Below are 21,239 nucleotides of genomic sequence, written 5' to 3'. Positions count from 1 at the left end.
GCAAAACAACTATATCGTGCTCAAGAGCTATGCATAAATTGCTGGGTGAATAGAGGAGGTTTTGGGCAAGTAACCCTTTTTGAAGAACAGGGACAACATCTGCTTAAGTTATAGTTGGTTGAATGGAGATACTCCATCTGCAGATCATTTAAATGGATGCTGATGATTTTATTTACTTGGGTTTACATGCCACTCCTTTCCTATCAACTCTGAAATGCTTATTAATTCCCTGATACATGAAATAAACAAATAAGGAATACCAGTTGTACCATGTAGGAGAACATCCCTAACGCATACATAATAAAATTTAGTATACTGTATTTATATAAAACTGACAATTCATATACATGGAAGCACAACAGGCAACTTTAAAAACATCTTTCCTACTGCTCTATTTCTTTGTAATATCTTTCAGATCCAATCTCTAATCCACCCTCTAATAGTAAAATGGCTATAATACTATCCAGTAGTAAGTTCTTATTATTTTCCCCCTTTCTCTGTTCTTTATTTAATTTTTTTTTAAATAACTCCAGTCATAGACTTTTTTCACTATTTTTCCAGACATTTTGGGCTTCCAAATAGATCAAATAATATATGATCTAACTTGGAGCTGTGAGTGAAACCCTTCTGTCTCAGATGACTGGAAAGTGAAATAGTGTACCATTGAATTTATCTAGGGAAAAAATGGTACATATAGAGAAAAAGTAGCTGGATCAAGAAAAAAAAGGGGGGGGACCCTTCTATATGCAAGGCAAAGGTCATAGCCAGGGGTGGGATCCTACCAGTTTAACAACCAGTTCACTGAGTGCATGCTTCACATGCACAGTTCAGAGAATACTTACCTTCCGCATAACTGCGTGGGAAGGAAAACAGCTGAGATGCGGCAATCCACTCTGCCACAAGACTCAGCTGAGAAGGTAAAGGTAGGTAAAGCGCCGGGGTAGGCAGATAGGCCAACTTGCTCATGAAAGTGAACTGGTTTGCTCCCAGTTTATCTTCAGAGCTACAGATTTGCAGGAACCAGCCCGATCCAGTAGACTCCCACCCTGGTCATAGCCATTGTGCCATTTCAGCAGTATGGTTAAAAAGAGCTATTAGAATACATTGATGCCATCAAAGGAAAGGTCCTTCCTCTGCAAAAGGAAGAACTATTAGGGTTAGCCTGTAACAAACTGACGCAAAATGGTAAGACAGACGGAAACACTCAAGAGAATATAATATCAAACAGAAGTAGAGATTTTTAAAAATGTATTATTGGATTACTTTTATGCTGAGCGGGGCAATGTTATGCCTTCAAAAAATAGTTGTCTGCCTATGCAGATGATGGGGCATCTGGACAGGACAGTGCAGAACAGTCCTCATGATACAGATTATAAAGAAAGATCATTGAGCTCTTACAGTAAAAGCAGGCTATAAATAAGACAAGATAGTTTGCCCATGTACATATTATTCAGAGCACTATGTCTGCTAAACTTACTATGGTAATTTTAAATAGAAGCTATGCTATCCAGATTAACTGAGCCAGGGTTATGGTTTACTTCTTATTCAACTTACTGGTCTGTACTATAAGATTTATTGAAACCACACTAGCAGTTAGTCCATAGTTCAATCTAATTGTAGAGACCTAAAGAGATAACTGGAAAAACAAGCTAGGCATGATGGTTCCAAAATATGCTAAAGAGTCATGGAGACACAGTGGTTAGAATGCACTATTGCAGGTTAACTCTGCCAACTACCAGCAGTTCGATCCTGATCGGCTCAAGGTTGACTCAGCCTTCCATCCTTCTGAGGTCAGTAAAATGAGGATTCAAATTGTTGGGAGCAACATGCTGATTCTGTAAAATGCTTAGAGAGTGCTGTAAGCACTATGAAGTAGTATATAAGTCTAAGTGCTATTGCTATTGCTATTAATCTTCATAATTAAGTAGACCTTACAATTATCCAGAAGTCATAATCATACAATAAGCTACTCCAATTCTCTGAACGGAATCCATCTTTTAAAAGTTTTTAAAAAAACCCTAAATTGAGAGACAGTTATTTATGCCCATAAGAAAATTATAGCATTTTACCATTATTCTATCAAAACCAGAATCTCAAAAAAACAGTTTCATCGTGTTATGATGTATATTTTAATAATAATATGGCATATCTAAATTTTAAAAAATCTGCTCTCTCTTGGTATCGTATCTGCACCAGAAAAAAGTTCATAAATTAAATATATCCATTAAGATAAAAAGGATTGATTTAAGATAAAATATTCATAGGTATTTTGCATTGTCATAACAATCAAAAAGGTTTCATGTGATTTGGGGAGCAGAAGATAAAATTCATGAAGTTGTGCAACTCCTAAAAGAGAAGTAATAAGTACAATAAATATGTAATGTAATACATATCTACATATCATATTTCAACAGCACAATGCTTAAGATACAGGCTTTAATAACTTTTTTAAAAGGTCAGTTCCTTTGCTGAGCTGTAATATATGATACTTAATATATATGATAAGGGAAAAAGGAGAAGAGGACGACAGAGAATGAAGTGGCTGAATGGAATCACTGAAGCAGTCGGCGTGAGCTTAAATGGACTTCGGGGAATGGTAGAGGACAGGAAGACCTGAAGGAACATTGTCCATGGGATTGTGACTAACAACAATATAAAATACTAAGTTGTACACTTTGTTCAAGAATAATCATTTGAACATATGGGTGTGTGTCATGAATGAATGAATGAATGAATGAATGAATGAATGAATGAATGATGCAATTTTTAATAATTCCACATTATAGCTTGACTTGTGTACGTTAGGTGGTGTTTTTTTTTTTAGGGTGAACTTTACAATCCCAGAGCCAAACTGACATGAAAATAATGCCTCCTAGCACCTTTAGAGTATTACTTTTTGGTAGTAGCAGTAACAGAATGATGAGATTTCTTATTCGCATGCTACAACGGGAAATACAAGCAATTAAATAATTACATCAAAAACACTGACAAATTGCAGCAATTGCAGGTTTATTTTCCAAATGGAATAAGGTGCTGCAAAGAGCACACAATACACACATATGTGTGCACGCAAATACAGTGTCCAAAATATCAAACTGCTCAAATTTTCATATCCCATTCAAACTCATATTTCTGAAAAGAAAGAGCTCTTGATAAATTACCATGTTTCTGAATGTGTGTTGAGATCTCATTCTCTCCTCTTTTCTCTTGTGGGCTATCAATCTTGTTGTAAAAACAACTTCCTGTATGTACAGAGGAAAATCTGTGGAATTTGCCATCCAGATAAACAGTGGCTTTATGTTTTAATGGCTTTATGTTTTAATGGCTTTATGTTTTAGTGGCTTTATATTTTAGTGGCTTTATGCAAGAAAAATATGCAATACAAAAAATGTTTTAAAATCTATTTCCTCATGTTAATGGCCATTGCTGGATATAATACATAGTTCATCTGGAAATACATAATATATAAAATAGAAATATACAATATATATAAAATATATTTCTATTTAATATATAGAAGTTGAATTTAAGTTGAAAGGGCAACTGAATACAAACCCCATTCCCTGTGCAGGAATCCAGATCAAAGCATCCAAAATAAATGACTTTCTAGCATTTTCTTCAACTCGTTAAATAATTGGTTCTACTGTCAAAGTGCTCTTACGATTAGAAAGTTCTTCCTAACCACTAACATTCCATTTATTGCATTCTTAATTATAAGTGCTAGTTTGTGTTTGATTTTTCAGTACTTGGTATTTTAAATAACACTCTTAGCATACTATCAATTAAAATGTGCATCTTTGCTTCCCATTTTGAAGGCATTGCTTTAAAAGGCATTCTAAAAGAGCTAGAACAGGGTACACATCAAGTTTATGATGACAAAAAATGCAGAAAAGGAGACAACGTGTAAACAGGAATTTAATATATTTTATATATGTTTATTGTATCCAAGCAAGATTTATGAATAGCAGCCATTGACTCTGTTTTGCAGAAAAAAATTAAGTCCTTTCTCTGCAACCAGGTGTTTAAGTTGCTTAATAATGGCCTGATGAAATTTTTTAATTGGTAAAAGTGTTTCTTGGTATAAGCTGTTTCAACTGCAAGTGTATATTTATAGATATAGATGATATAAATATGTATCTAAATATAGATATAAGTAAAGATGTAAATATAAATTAGATATAAATACAGATATAGATAGATATAGATAGATCGATAGATCGATGGATAGGTGTACAACACACACACACAGACAAACACACTTAAACATATAGATATACCTATAGGTATATATTTCAGCCATAGAGATTACCATTCTTGAAACTAAGACAAAATGTATATCTACACTGTTTAGAAAGTGTCAGCAATATTTTAGTCTGACATCCAAATTGGGTTCTGAATGAGCTTCAACATTTTCAATATTATCTGCCATTTCTCCTCTTGAGTGGAAACTGTCAAGGACAAAAACAGCAGTTCTCTCTCTTGTAGCAAATGGGTCTAAGCCACAGAGTCAAGTAATTCAGAAGCAAGCATGCTAGGAATAACTAGGACTTTTAATGCTTGCAAGATATGTATAAAAGAATGCACACATGTAAAATCTTCTCTTCCAGTTGCCACAAAAAATGTAACTAGCATTTAAAAATACATACCTGTAATTATGAGATGAGTTATTGAATACAGATAGATGAATTAGTAATTAGATTACCATTTTTCTTTTTCAAAAAATACATGATTTGCTTTTTCACTAGCCCTTATTCGCTGATTCAATTACCACATCATTTTAATAGATGTTCAATAGCTACAAAAACAGTTAATCTATGTTAATAACAGTTCTGAAAATATGCCTAATATTACATTAAAATAAAGATCTACCCATTTTTAAGAAGTGTGTGTAATTTTATGTCCATTACTTGATTTGTACATCACAAATGTGGATGATTGCATTGCAATTTTATGTGGCAACTTTTTTTTCAAGCAGAGTGAATTATTTAACAGTATTTTTTTTTAGTTGATTATTTAATCACATTTATCAGCATTACATGGTATTTTTGTTATCTAACATAGTAAAAAATGTAACATTATAGATGTATAATCTTATAACCTTCTCAGTTTGGAAAGAGCAATGCTAATTTTTCTCTGCTGGATACTTTCATCATATAAAAAACGGCAGTAAATTATACAGTGTTAAATATGTTCGCATCAGGGTCTCAATAAAAAAATATTTGGAAAGTCCAATTACCACAATTTGCGGAAAAGAAACAAATTGTAGATCAGTTTACCTCCAATATTTAGCTGAAAATTCTTTAAAAGTTCATTTTATGGTGAAAAAGAAGTGGGCTGATATGTGTTATTTTATTGCTCTTGTTTTGTTTCTTTTGTCAAATGGAAATAACTTAACCTGGTTTATTTAGCATGACATCCAAAAAGAATTCCTAGCTTGTTTCTGCTTCAAGAAGCAGAATCGAAAACCAGACGTTTTTCTTGCCATGTAAATCCCTTAGGTTAAGAGATAAACTAGGGAACATATTTCAGAGATTAAATTGACTTAAAATCAGTTATACTTTTAAAGAGATGCTATGTTTTTCAAGAGATTGAACAGCCCTGTCTCAACAGAGGGGGAAGGATATGACACTACCTAACTCCTGTTTACAACACAGTCCTTTCAGCAGTTCCAAGAAGGTTCCTCAACCATTTACATTATTCAGGTGACCTGAGGGTACAGATAAACCTCCAAGTGGCCTCAGTGACTCCCAGAAAGATTGCTAATGACCAAATAACTGCAAGAAATATAAATCCTTTCTCCACCATTCAGTCAGAACTGAAGAAGCTTCTTGGATGAGAAGTGAAATTACTTCAAGAAAAAAAAAGTTCAATTGCCTTTTGAAAAAGCATCTTTGGGATATTCACTGGATAAACTTTGAGTTAGGCAGAAGAATTAAAACCAAGTTAAATGTTGGACTATACACAGAAGAAAAAAAAAACATTTAAGGGTGTACAAATTTTTTTATATGTGTGCTATTTGCAGAAGAATTTTTTGATGTAATGAAAATTAGGTTTCTATGAAAATAGACCAAAATGATTATTGCAAATCCACTGTTTATTATTCTATCACAGTATTGTTTTGGAATGTACAACAATGCTCGAAAATAAATTTGTAGGGCCTTGTCAATGGAAAGAAAATGTTTTGATATAGTCAATGTTGACCCACTTTCTCAGAATTAAGTTTTGCAATTGATTTTTTAGAATAAGCTATTCAAAATGGCTGCAGCTATTTTTTCCTCACTCTGACAAATAGGTAAATGAGGAAAAATTATCAAAGTTACACAAGGCCAACTAGAAAATAACGCCTGAGAGGTTTTCTTATATAAAATGCCACTGAATAAACTCTGCTGTATAAAAAAAAAACTTTCTTAAACTAAAACTATTGAGGTAAAATAAATTCTTTCAGGCTGTACGGAACTACTTCCTACTTAATTGTAAGGAAATCCTAAGAAGGTTACAGCAGTGAAACATTAAAATTCTAAGGGCAACTAATAACATTAAAACTTTATAGCCCCAGATAGAATAATTTAGACAAAAACAACATGAACATATGTTTTGTGTAATAATAACAAACATTTATAGCTGTCAAGAGAGAAAAACACAGGTTTATGCACACCTTAATGGCGTGCATGGCTGAGCATGAGTATATTTAAAACATAATATATTACAAAATTGGCAGCAGGCATGACTCTTCTGGGTACTATGTTAAATCAATGAATAAATTACCAAAAGTGTGCTGTGGCTGTTTGGATGTGTAATTGAGCTTAACGTATGTAGTGTTATTTTAAAAGAAACTGTTCAAGGAGCTTCTGGTCCAATCCACAATGCATCTTTTTAAAGCTGTTTGCGAATAGCAATAAATGAAACTGTCTCACAGTAGGAAGGAAGTTTAGTTATATACACATTAGGCAAATGGGGAAAAAGTTAATTTTAATATGCTTTTCGAGAATTAAAAACAAACTGAAAACAGCAACAGTACTGGCTCAGAAAATCAACATTTTACACTGTGATTTAAACTTTTTTTTAATTAAGATTTGTCCTATGTTCCAAGGTCTTTATGTCAAAGGAAATAATGAAGAAACTTATGGAATACATTAAATTTTTCCATCCCAAAGACTTTGCAGTGAATTAAAAACTAACAGTTGAGTATATTACCTTTTAATAACTTAATATTTTTATATAATTTAACAGAGTTTAGTAATTTAGTGCCCCTAAATTTGGTCACCAAAAACACAATCAGGTCAGTTTTAAAGAAACTTACAAAGGGGGGTGGAGAGGGAGTGCTGTATTTTAAAAAATACCTGCATTTTAATTTTTGAAACATCACAAGAGTCCAAAATTGTTTTTGTAAAAATATTTTTTTTAAATCAATCTATAATATTGATTTAAAACAAATCTATTTGTAATTCAAAAGCAGTTAATCTTATGTATTAAAAACAGAGTTTATGTAATGAGAGAGAAAAAACACCCATTCCATTTTCTGGCTATTTTGCTGCTCTCATGTTCTCTTCTTTTTCATGATATTCTTAGGTTAGAAACAATAAAAACAAGATTTAGAATTCCCAAGTAGGTGCTTCTTAGGCAGTCAAGATCTTTTGTTATCTTTTGGAACTATTATTAAAAAATACTGCTTGCTTTAATTTTATTCTTTCGGACTAACTACACTCAATTTCTCTTTCTAGTATAACATAAATATTGTAGAATATTGTTGTCTCTCTGTCTCATAAGATAAAGTTTCACAGGGATTTCCAATCTCTCACCATGTCTCCTTGGGATTACATGCGACAAGGGAGAGCACTTTAGTAGTTATGACACTCAATTATCCAACACCCTTTTCCAAGAAGTGGGGTGGTGCCAACATTTGTTTCATTTTTTTTCACTCAACATTTTAGCATTCGCTAATAGTAGTTGTGAATGTTTCAAAAATCGAACATATGTATCAGAACATTTGTTCTTCTTTTTACATTGCTACATAATACAGACTGAAAATGTGGAAAGCTCAGAGTGTCTCAAGATGAACTGGGAAATGCATAGATCATAGGATCTCCACAGTTGTTTGGGAAAGAAGGCACCAAGTGGGCACTCTTCCTTACTTTCCTGATATTGAGAAAGGGTGGTTATTATAGAGCCTTGGAACGCACTGACTTTGGAATTAAACATTTTTCACACATAGAAAGTCAATTCTACCAAAGCATAAAGCATTTTGAAGTCAGCTGGATATAAAATTCACGATGTCTAAATAGATTTTTTTTCCCCCTTCAAACACTGTTTTACCTGCTTTTCCCTTTGCGCCCACCCTGGTGCAGAATAGCTATGTTTTATGTATTCTGCTGGGAGTAGAGCTAAAAGATTTCACAGATAAAAAGGCTGTTATATTGTGCTGAAAAATAGAAAGAAACCGAAAGAAAGAAAGAAAGAAAGAAAGAAAGAAAGAAAGAAAGAAAGAAAGAAAGAAAGAAAGAAAGAAAGAAAGAAAAAGAAATCTAAACAGATGGATTATGAAAGTAACTAAAATAGTTTTAATGGCATCCAAACATGTAAAATCTAAGTGTTGTCTCTATTTAAGGATATTGTTGTTCACATGAAATTTCTTTTCTAGTTTATTACATAATATTTCTTCAGCATAATAGTTACAGAAAAAATTGAAATATTGTTAATTAAAAAGAACACTATACAGAAAGATTTTAGTTTATTCTATAGACACAAAAAAATAACACACAAATACCATAAAAGTATGAGATGCTTTTGGAAAAAAAGTCACCAATCATTAAAATAAATACTTTTCATCTCCAGAAGTACATATTATTCCAGAGATATGATTGTGTGTATTTTTGTAAGAGAAGACGTATTTAATAAAGAAATATGTATGCACAGTAAAGATTCTAAAGGTATTTTCTATATATTTTTCCTTTAAAAATTATGAATATATAATCTAGTGTGGTCTAGAACAAAATTGATTTAAACCAGTTTTTTCTGAACAAGTGAGAAGAAAAAATACACTGAATGCCAACTCATACAAACTTTAGTCCTTATTATTCATCAAGCCATGATTAACTATAACAATCAATACTTTTTTAAAAAATGGAATAACAATGCATTAATAAATATTTAGTGATTAGAATCAACCTAACTATTTAGAATGTGGGCAATTCTAAATCAATGTTTAAAACAATAACTATCTAGAAGGGCTATTCTATGCCGCAGATTGTAGAGATTGCTACGAACACGGATTATTTTTTTTAAAGTATTCAGTAAATTAACAAATGATATTACTAAGCACAGCTACTTAGTCATGCAAACTATATATTAGTTCTTGTACGATAAGTAGTCAGCTAAGGGAAAACATAGGCAGAAAGTAAATACCGTGTCCTGTACATGGGATTCCCATAAGTTAACTACTATTATTGAATGTATAAGATGTACATATGATATATTATACAATTAATATAGCAGTACATGATCCATTGCAGACACAAAGCTATGGATGAAAGTGGGGCAGAAGCAATCAAAAGTAACTATGAGCAAACAATTGGGATCAAAAAGAAGATATTTGATCACTATGGATGTTATTGAAATCTGCTCTAATTGCTGCCTTTCAATACTCAACTTCTTTTCTCTAGCATTCCTTCATGGCTGCTCATATAGTGACTCCTTGGGATGCAGCTAACCTCTGTTTGAGGGAACTGTATACATCCCTGGCAAAGAAACATTAAATATGCCATTTATGCCATTATAATGCGAATGGAAAAAAATCAGACAACTAACATTGGCAATAACAGTCTGGGCTGCATCTTGATCTTTGTTCAACAGATCAGTATTTTAGCAATCTTTGTACAGGTGAGTATATGAAAACTGCATCATTAGCTGGTCAATGTTGTTTGGGCCAGAAGTTAAGTAGCCCTGATTAGTACATGGAGGGAAGACTTTCAGGGAGAACCAGGGCTTTAATTTGGATTGGAAGAAGGCAATGGCAAACCATGTCTGTGATGATGCCCCAAAACCTGCACAGACACATGAAAGTGAGTGAGAAAATCAGGCATGCAGCAGCAAAAGTAAGGAAGCAAGAGAAGGACAGTCTCAGTGGTGGGTTGCAGGCGGTACGCCACGGTATGGGCATACCGGAGCCTGCCTGGAGCACCAGGTACCATTTCGGTACAGTGCTCTGGGGGTCCCACCTGCCCGCCCACACTCCTTACCTATCTTTAAAGTCTTTGGCACTTCTGTGCAAGGGCACGGCGTGTACAGTGCCTGGGTGCCACTCTGGTGAGCAACTGGAACGTGGCAGAGGCTCACGGAGGTGTCGCTGGATGGTAAGACACATGTGCACGCTGCGTGTGTGTGTGCACACGCTGCTCACATTCATGTGGATGCCACCAGCTGGAACGGGATACAGAACCCACCACTGGACAGTGTCCTCATCTTTATTTCTATTGGAGCCTACTGGGCCCTATCTCTATATCTAACTTATGCAAGGTATTAATTGCCAGCAAGTGATCCAGGAATAGAGCACAGGCTCAAGTTAACACTGTCAGCATTAGCAGATGTTGCACCTCTTCCAACTCCAACAACAAATCCTCGGATCCATCAGTTGCTAAGTATCGTAGGAGGGTACTCAAAAGAGATTCTAGCTGGCTCTGTTCCTGGGAGCTAAGGACATCCTTTTAGCAATTCTAAAGAGCAATCAAAACAAACATTTTGATGAACACAATTAGGCTGCACATTTCTCAACCAGCAACCATTTTTCTCCTCCTTAACTTCTTTTTCTCCTTCCTTTTAAATTAACTGCCTTTTAACTTCCTTTTCTCCTTCCTGCCTTGTTTTTCTATGTTCCCTATCCATTTAAAAACAAAAGAGTAGACGTTGAGTCAAAATTTTATGAATGAACATATGGGAAAATGGGGTGTTTTGCATCCTATGTTTTTGCCATGAATGTTTTAAATATCTGGCAATGTCTTTTCTTTTCTTTTGCAAGGAATAGACAATCTCATATCTTATTGAAGGCTACATTGTTTTTTCCCCATAAATTCAACTGCCCTCTAACATTTCATCCTAATGAATACTTGCCTACAATAAGCTGGGAAGAACCTTAAAAAGATTGTCTACCATTCTATTTTGAAAAAATTACATGCAGCTCAATATGGAAGGAACAGAACAGCCTAGGGAATTTTCCAGTTTATTTTAAACCTTGAGTGATAATATAACATCAGATGAAATAAGATCTTAGGGCCCAGTTTTTGTATTTTGGCCTCTCTTTAGAGTATAGTAATTGATTTTAAGCCAACACTCTTTTAATATGCAAACCATTATTATGAGAAATTATATGTCTGTTTTTTACTTCCAGAATTTTCAATGCAATGCTAAATATATCTACTTCAAAATTAACCTCACAAGAGTTCAAAGAAACTTACTTCCAAGTAAATGAGCAAAGAATTATAGCTTACTTAGAAATCATTGCTGCAATTATAGTACTGCTGACCATAGTAGATTTATCATAATAGGAACCTTTGGAGATTAGAAGTCTAGAGTTGAAAAGCTTTTTAAATGAGCTAGAGAAAAGCAACATATCTCCTTATGTGTGTGACATTTCTCTTTTATTGATCAAAAGACTCAAATCAATTCATCCATATTTTTTCAGTATCATAATGCTAAAGTATCCCAGAAAAAGCAGTGTAGCTTGAACCATCAACATACATTAGAATCCCAGCCATAGTTTAGCATAGGTAACTACAATTCAACTCTTTCCTTTCAATCTTCTTTGCCATTTCACCATTCTCTGCTGATTTTTACCACTCAACTTTAGCTTTTGTAGGTTAGGCTCAATAGTTTGAACATATCTGTATTGTGCAGAAGATGAACTAAGAAAGTACCTTGGGTAGCTCCACCTCTGTACATGGCTCAAATTAAAAATCAGTGTCGCTTTATTCTGAGAAAAACAGTGAAAATGTCACTGTTTTTCTTAAAATACAACCAAACTTATTGAGGAAGTTCCTCCATAGTAAATTTTAATATGCTACTTTATGGTATATAGAATATACTAATTGTATAATTACTGCAGAATAGAATCCTACAAAAATAAAACAGGTTTCAGGATTCAATCAGGCAATAGCCAAGGTGAAAAAAGGGGCAGTTGGTGTAATTTATTACTAAGAATGATGATTATAGAAAGTACCAGAAAATAAGTTACATAAATAAGACAACAGACAGGAAGGAAGGAAGGAAGGAAGGAAGGAAGGAAGGAAGGAAGGAAGGAAGGAAGGAAGGAAGGAAGGAAGGAAGGAAGGAGCGATGTAGGGACGAAGGGAGGAAAAAAAGCAAAACACATGTCATCCATCAAGCCTTTTTGATGTCACCAGGACTGTGTCCCACTTTGAGATTGCAATAGATTAAATTGTGGCTGTTTAGGCAATTTAAGTTAAATTAGTGTTTAGTAATACTAAATTGTAAGATAAGAAGCCTAACCTACCTTACCTCCACTCTGCAACAGTTGAGAAGTGTCTGTTTGCCACCCTTTATCATTTGCCACCAGATCTTGTGCAGAGCGAAGTATGACATAACACGTCTGAATGTAAATTGCTTTGCAATATTCACATTATGCTCTAGTTCTAAATGATACTATAAATGATGAACAAAAGCTCAAACAAAACAAAACAAAGACAAACTCCATTCAAATAAATATCTCTGTAAGAAATATAAAGTGTTCAAAAGAAGAAGAAAAAAGCTTGTGATTATTAAATGATGTCCCTGCTGTTTCTTCTGCTCAGAATGCTCTATATGGCTTGCATTTATATCTATATGGATTTCAAGGGGTTTGTTTTCCCTAGCATTAAGGCCACCAATTGAACCTGGGACTTTTTCATACAAAGCTCACTGTATTCTTTACCACTGAGTTATTTCTTGAGTACCTCGGCCTTGGCAGAATTATTGAAAATCCAGGGTTCTCTTTCCAGGCAGATAAAAAAGAAAAAATAATAGGATAATGTGTATGTTGGCTAGGGGGCAGGGGGAGGGAAACAATGCTGAGGATAAACTCATGGGGAGAATTTTTGGCCTATCATCCCCCCCACACACACAGACACAAAGAGATCATCTTTTTCTACAAAAAAAATGCAAGCTCCTTAATGGGTTCAATGAAACAAGATTATTGTATATGCTCTTTGTTCTTAAGTAATTTATAAAATGCATTTCTTCTATACTAAGATTCAATTTAAAAAAAAAAATATTTCCAAAGCATTGATACTGGTAATTTCTTTCAAAAATCATCCTTTTGATATCAATTTTCTAAGTAAATAATCCCTTCCACCCATTTCCTTTTTTCTTATTTGAAGATCAAAGCATAGCTTATGCTATAAGTGAAAGAGTTAACTCTAATTTGGCAAAAAAAAAAACTTTTCTGGAAAAAAAAGGTATCCCAAATTCTACATCCAGTTGTCAAATAGAACAATACTATTATGCAACATAATAAAAGGCACAACTATATAGGTATACAAAATCTAAGTCCCTAAAAGTAAATGCTTATATTTTAATGAATGCCTCTTTTTTTTTTTTGCCCTCCCTACATACTTATAAAAAGGCCCTATGGTAAGATGGAAAACATTCCTTTAAAAACTCCTAAGGGAAAAGTTTTCTAGAGACTTTGAAATCCTTGCTATTTCTGGTTGCTTTAGAGATTTGTAACATCAGCTTTCCATAGCTGTCTCTGAGCAAGGTGAAAAAAGAAAAGAAAACAAAAGAAAAATACCCTCTAGATGTATTTCTTAGATTTTCTATTATGCTTCACAGGCTTCTTATGGGCTCAATAGTATTGTGGAAATCAAGAGGGATTTTTCTTATTATCTTTCTTATTTTGATTTTTGTTTTCTCATTCCACCAAAACGCAGGGAAGGAACACACTTTCAGGAGCTTGGGCGGCCATTAGCAATTTAAACTTATATAGTGCTGACAGGATGGAAAGAGAATTAATTAATATACATTAAAGTAATGGAATTACCTATGGAAATCCATTTCACTGCTTGGAGTTTTTCAGATAAACAGCATACTAGAATCTCACAGCCAAAGGACTGGCTGTTTAATAAAAATCAACACATATCGTGAATTCAGAAAATGTCTCCTGTGGAGAGAAGTGCTCTTTCTATCAGCAGGAGGCTTTTGATGCACAGGAGATTTTCCTCTAGCTGAAAGAGGGAGGTGATGATCTTTATCAATTCCTCCTTCCCCCGCAGTTCCCTATCTCCCACCCAAGATCTCTTCCAAAGGACCAGGGGAATCTTCTAGACTGAGCAACAGATTAATTGCAAAGCAAGGCAGAATCAGCTAAAAGAATGCCTTTTGTTTTCTCCCCCTGTGCTGGTGCTGAACAGAACTTGGACATACGTTCAGTGGCAGATTAAAATGATGGATTCAGATCATAACATTTAACTTCCCTCCCTGTTAAATAGCCAGTTGCAAAGGCTACAATGGCAGCAGAAGCCAGAACTAAAACCATTCCCCTCATATTGTCTCCTGACATGTTGACCTGCTCTCTTGTTTTAGCCATTCGGTCTTTGGATTCATTCATAATTTCCTCTCTATCCTATTTAGTAGTGTCACCATGGAACTAAAATCTCTAAGCCAAATTTCAGGTGATGCCTAATAAGCTACTTGTCACTTTGTGTATGTGTATGTGTATATGTATGTATATGTGGACATGGACGTGGATGAATGGATGGATGGATGAATAGATAGATAGATATAGATATAGATATAGATATAGATATAGATATAGATATAGATATAGATATAGATATAGATATAGATATAGATATAGATATAGATATAGATATAGATATAGATATAGATATAGATATAGATATAGATATAGATATAGATATAGATATAGATATAGATATAGATATAGATATAGATATAGATATAGATATAGATATAGATATAGATATAGATATATAGATATAGATGAATTAGGAAAGAAACAATCTTAGACACCTAAGTACGTATTTATTGGCAATTTTGCAAAAAGAGTGCATTTCTGTTGATTCAGCTGTATTCTTCCCTAGTATTTTTAGTTAATGATTTAAAATATTTAAAAGACTGTCCTAACAATCTGAGATACTGGTGGCAAAAAGAAGGATATAAAAACAATACAAAAACCAAATACTTAACAAAATAAAAAATGTAATGAATACTTAATAGAGGTAGGCAATAAAATCATATATATAGTTAGAACAGGACACTGAACATTAGAGTTGGAAGGGACCTTGGAGGTCTTCTAGTCCAACCTCCTACTCAAACCAGAGGCCCTATATTGTTTTGGACAAATGGCTGTCCAGCTTCTTTTTAAAAGTCTTCTATGATGGAGTACTTGTACCTTCTGAAGGCAAGCTGTTCCACTGGATGATTGGTCTTATGGTCAGGAAATTTCACCTTAGTTCTAAGTTGCTTCTGTCTTTGTTTAGCTTCCATCCATTGTTTCTTGCCTTGCCTTCTGGTGCTTTGGAAAATAAGTTGACTGACTCTTCTTTGTGGCAGCCCCTCAAATATTAGAGCATTGCTGTCATGTCACCCTTAGTCTTTTTTACTACGGGCTAGTAAATGGGCTAGACATGCCCATTTCCTGCATCATTCTTCATATGTTTTAGCCTGCAACTCCCAATCATAATTTTTTTAAACTACCTGTTCGGGCAAACTGGTAGCATTTTTTTTACTATCAGTTTGGGTGAATCGGTCTGAACCTGTAGCATTTCACCTCTGACGTGTATCTAACTCTAATTCTGTTGTTTGTCCATTTGATTTTTCATCAGTTAAGTTCTTCATAGCACTATCTTGCTTCTTTGAATAACACCTATAAGGCTTTTAAGAAAGGTCTTTCAGAGTTTGTGACTTGGATCAAATCGATATGTGAATAACACTCAACTCTAAATTTCTCTTTTGACTGATGCTAGTTGAAATTTGCAGATCCTAAAGCCTTGTTAGGATGTAGTAAAAAAATTAAGTATGAGTGAATATCCTCAGTCTAGTCTTGTCAAGAAGAGGTACTATTGATAAGCAAACAATCTAATTTAGGAGTAGTTATATAATAACTATGGTTGAAGCAATAACTTCTCCAAATGATTAAGCAGAAAGCAGGGACGATACATTTTTATAAATCGGGAAAAATAATCTTATTCTGAAATTGGACAGCTCTGAAGACAGAAGACTGAACATTCAGACTGGAAGATACTGTAGTTGGGGGAGGATCCAAAAATTATCCAGGAAATTATAGGCCAGTTGGCTTAATGTTTTCCAGGCAAATTGGAAGAAATGGGTAATTTTTTTAAAAATGAAAGAGCTGTCTTTTTATGAGTTGCTAAAAATAAAATTAGTGCAAAATGATGCATGCTTGAGCATAAAAAAACCCCTTTAATTTTATCCACAGACTGATAAGACTTTGTCTCAAACTACTCAAGAAAAAAATCTTGTCTAATGGATGGTTCAATGAAAATGTCAAGTATATAATGCCCTTAAATTAATATATTGTGTATCTGCATCTAGAGCATACAGGTTTTGTTTCCCCATTCAAAAAAGGTTTAAGGCATCTAGAAAAAGATATAGAGACACTTATTACAATTACCAAACTTCTTTGTCATGAGAAAAAAACTAGAAAGTTTGGGATTCTTTAGATTGGAAAAAAAGTAATAGAAGGAAAATATGATTGAGATACATAAAATTATGCAGGCGTGGAAAAAATGAAAGGGAAAAAAATTCTTTTGTTAGGGGAGTATCTCCCTCAAAACATTAAGACTAGGGATCATACAATTAACATAATTGAAAATTTTAAAACCGACAAAAGCAAATACTTCTTAAACAATTCTTACCATATTATATAGCAGCAGTCACCATTAAAATGAGATGGATACATTCATGGAAGACAATCTACTAAGAGCTATTAGTTTTAGAGACTCAATCTTACCCTAGTTTGGCAATAGTATGCTTCCAAAATGAGTTCTTATAATTTCTTATGAGCACTTGAGAGGCATCCATTTGACCATTGTAAGACATAAAAACTAAACTATCACGGGTCTTACCAGCCTACCCATTCTTTTGTTGAAATCCTGATTCTATTTGCACTTATTGGATAATTTATCCTGCTGAATTTAGATAGATATACTTCTGAATAAACATAGGGATGTATTATGACAAGAAGCAGATGGAGTTCAATGGGCTTAAACCACACCTAGCTTCATTTTATGGTTCTGGTGGGTGAGCTGAAATATTGTCACATTTAATTCATGTAATCATGTGATAAGTATGGCCCTAGATGGATCATACAACAAATAAATCATACTCATCTGGACTATGCAGTGCGCCTTCAAGGGGATGCCTATAAAGTCCACCTGAAAATGGCACTCAATATAAAATGCAGTGTCCCACATGTTAACTAGCTCTACGCTCCAAGAGCACATTTTACCTTTACTGGAAGCCCTGCATCAGGAATGGGACAACTTGCCACAGCCAACTTGCTGTGGCCAACTCACCATGGCTAACTCACTGCAAGACAACTCACCATGGGACAATTATCTGTGGGACAATTTAACAATTCTATTTAATTATTTAAAATAAATAAAAAAATATTTAAATTTTTGCTCTTCACATTTCATTGTGTCCCTCCTTTTGCATCCTTTCTTTAATGATTCTATTCCACCATTTCTTTGGTATTAGTGTAACTCTTGTCCTGCAGCGAGTTGGCCATGGAAAGTTGGCCGTGGTGAGTTAGCCATGGTGAATTGGCTATGGCAAGTTTGCCATGGTGAGTTGGTTGTGGTGAATTGTCATAATTGGCATCAGCCACCAATAGAGACTCATCTCTTAAATTCCAAATGGTTTGGCTCTGAAGTTTTTGCAGGCTCACCTACTCCAACTAGAATCACCCTGTCCAATATGTGCATCCTAAGAGAAACTCTTTTGATTCCTTATCTCCATGAAATCAGGGTGGTCCCTCTACAGTGGACTATCTTTCTCTTGGAAATTCAACGGGCTCTAACCTTGAAGCAGTTTAAGGCAGAGCAATTATGCAGGGCTTTAAAAAAAAAGGTCATTAAATCCCCCCATCTTAGGAATTTGCTTTGGGTGTTAGTTCCTTTTTAGATAAATTGTTGCTTTTGATTATTATTCTTACTGTATCATGAAGGTTTTATAAACTTCCTATAAAGCTTTTATACTTCTTTTCTTGTGTACCTATTTATGACTTCAGCATCACAGACAATTCAGTAATTAAATACTTAAATAAATATGAAATTATTAATGAAATCACAATAAAAATATTAACAAGTAATTTTCCATATTTTTCATTTTCCCTCTGGTCTTGTTCATTAGGGAAGTAGTGTGTCTCAGCTCTGTTTATTTTTTCAGTTTTCACCTTAACATGCCATTCAAAGACAAAAATATACTCTCAACAGGAAAAGATATATCTACTTTAAGCTCCTTAGAAGCAGCATCCTGCCCCTAAAAGGATACACAGAAATCAGAATCTAAGGGTGAAATCCATTGATATCTGCCTGTCTGACAAAATTACACTGTTGGAAGAATGGACTTCTACTCTTGTCTCCTGTGTGTAATCAAATCTAACATTTGGAGGAATAAATGAACTATTAAACAGACATGATGTTGGTTTATATGACATTAACTATCAATGCAACCCAATCTTGATGGCATTATTTAATTATAAAACTCATCAACTGATATGTAGCATAATACGAATCCCTCCCCCTTAGCACTTTCTGCACTGAAGCTTTTCTTGCTGTATTTAGTTATTGGGTAGTCCCTGTGACATTATAGTGATGTAGGGTATAAATTACATCACAGGACTGTAAAAGAAAATAAAAATAGTCCTAGGCTAACAATTGTTGCATCAACACTTTCAACATTTTCACAACATTTTTAATGTTTTAATAATTTGTGCTTTCCTAGAATTATATCACATTTCCTTTCTTTTTGGGGGCGGGGTGGGGGAAAGAGGAATAAAATGTTATTTTGCCGTAGCAATATAATTCATCTTGCAGCAGGTTTTCTGTTTCCTCCATAACATATTCTTAGCATAGGAGTAAGGGAGAGATGGCTTTCATTGTCCCCAAAGAAGTCCTCAAAAATAGATTTAGATATCAATATATTATTGATATGTATTCAACACATGCACCATTGTGGAAGGTTTAAATTCCAAGCAAAAAAGATTTGTGGCAAAGCATATGACCTTCTCCCCACTGCAATGGCCATCCCCTAATTAGGCAATGCATCTGATAGTCATTAACAGGAATGAGATAATGAATCACTTTCTCTCTTCTTTGTTAATTTGCTGTAACCAAGCGGCTAATGGATGTCAGAGCTGAGTGATCGCACTGATTATGGTGATTTATAGTTGCAACAAAACAATTTAAAACCATTCTGATTATTCATGTTAAAGATACTGTATGTTTTGTTTACTAAATATTTTACATCCCTTTCCCTGCCCCTTCTGGATTTCCACCCAGAGAAGTTTGTCTAAAAGATATAAAAAGTTTCTGCCTTTTAGAATGGATATTGTTTCAGAAAGACACATTTTATTTTGTTTGTAATTTTTTTACCCAGTAGAAATGAAAAGCCTTAGGGTGGAAAGAAAACTTCAGTGATGCCTAGTTCAAAAGGAGACTGGAATAAGAGGAAATAAGACAAACTTCAAGCCACTTACCTTGGGGCTCTCAGTCCCTTCCTCATCCGTTGCAGACACATCAGTAGCCAGTATCTCTGCTTTGATGATACGCAGAGCCCTAAGAATCCAGCTGTGTTGTCGTTTGATTTGTTTCTGTAGTTCCTTCCACTGACTCGCAATCATCTGCAGCATGTCCTTCAGTCCTTCTCCCCCCAAAAAAAACGAGAGAAAGAAATTAAGTCATACGTTCAACGTTATCATTTGAAGAACCTCATTTGTTAAAGGCAAGGATTCTTAGGGGGGAAATCCTTTCGCCTCAAATATTCTGGCATTGTCTACAGAGACATCACCAGATCAGGAATTCTAACAAACTGGCACTGCAAACAATGAGGTAAGATCAAAACATGACATATAGACAGCAGTGACTGAAGTCAGCAAAGGAAAATAATATTTAATCTCAGATTCATATAGAACAGTAAAAAAAAAACCATCCTATTGTCTGCTGTTTACAGATATCAAACAGCAGACATTTGTTGTTGCTCCTCTTTAATAATTACTTATATGGTCAGTTTATGAGACCATGGTATAGTTTTACTCCAGAAGCTCCAGAAACTTATGCAGGTCAACTGGACATGAACGGTGGTGCTATTTTAGGTTCTAGATAGCCAAGTTAATAAATTATAAACTACAAATTAAACACAGAAAAATCTTCCAGATCCTTCGTTTTATTGAGGAAAAAAACAAAAGAAAAAAATAGCCAAAATAATGCTAGCAATTTTTAGCAATACAAAGTGTTTTGATTAAATCCAGACCGTGAAAAACTATGTCAAAAAAATTCCTGACTTATCCAGGCTTATATTGAAAATTGCATGCACAACTGTCCAAAATCATCACTCCTAATATTTCTTAATACATAACTTTAAAATTGCAGTAAGAATTCATTTCAACAGCAAAGGAGCTTCATCAGTGCAATTATTCATGCTAGCTATGTAAAAATATACGTATGTATAGATATCAAATCCTAATTTATCATCTTAATGACATTTCCATAGCACTTACATCAAAGAACATGTCAACGTGAAGTTTTCAGTGATGTAATTTCAATTGAAAGTCAGCTCAACAGCAAGACCAAAATAAAATGAACAGACTATTTGCTAGTAGTATTTCATTTTATAAGTATCACAGCACTGTATGCAGCATATGAAACATTTATAAATCTTGAAGGTCAAAGTGATAATGTAAATATTAATAATACATAAGGAAGTGAATATATGCGGTAATTTACAGCAATGCTTCTTTATTCTTTAATAGTCTGGAGATATAAAGACTTGCAATATTTCAGAAGAATCTACCTGATTTGTGAGATACTATAAGATCGAGAAGTTGACATCCTTCTTCTGTAACAGCTTCCTTTAATGCACAGTGACTGTCTACATTCAGTTTAAAACTCTGCAAAAAGAAAGGGGAATGTTTTTATATTTATCAAATAGTATAGATACATTTTTAATATAAAGCAGGTCTGCTAAAATATTTGCTACTGTTATCA

General features: G+C 34.1%; 1 protein-coding gene across 3 annotated transcripts in view; it reads right to left on the bottom strand.

Annotated features, from left to right (window-relative positions):
* Positions 1 to 21,239, bottom strand: part of AKAP6 (A-kinase anchoring protein 6) — a 267,040-nt gene that overhangs the window by 152,290 nt on the left and 93,511 nt on the right. For all 3 annotated transcript variants that reach the window (XM_087723435.1, XM_087723439.1, XM_087723448.1), the window contains 2 exons: positions 21,046 to 21,142; positions 19,733 to 19,896 (listed from right to left, as the gene is read on the bottom strand). In XM_087723435.1, the coding sequence (XP_087579561.1) occupies positions 19,733 to 19,896; positions 21,046 to 21,142 (261 nt within the window). The remainder of the gene's footprint in view (positions 1 to 19,732; positions 19,897 to 21,045; positions 21,143 to 21,239) is intronic.

This window comes from Thamnophis sirtalis, unplaced genomic scaffold, assembly GCF_051295495.1.
Source record: "Thamnophis sirtalis isolate CommonGarterSnake01/CBP01778 unplaced genomic scaffold, rThaSir2_p1.2 scaffold_1, whole genome shotgun sequence".
NCBI lineage: Eukaryota > Metazoa > Chordata > Lepidosauria > Squamata > Natricidae > Thamnophis > Thamnophis sirtalis.
Note: the sequence above shows the minus strand (reverse complement) of the source record. Positions and strands in the feature narration are given on the sequence as shown.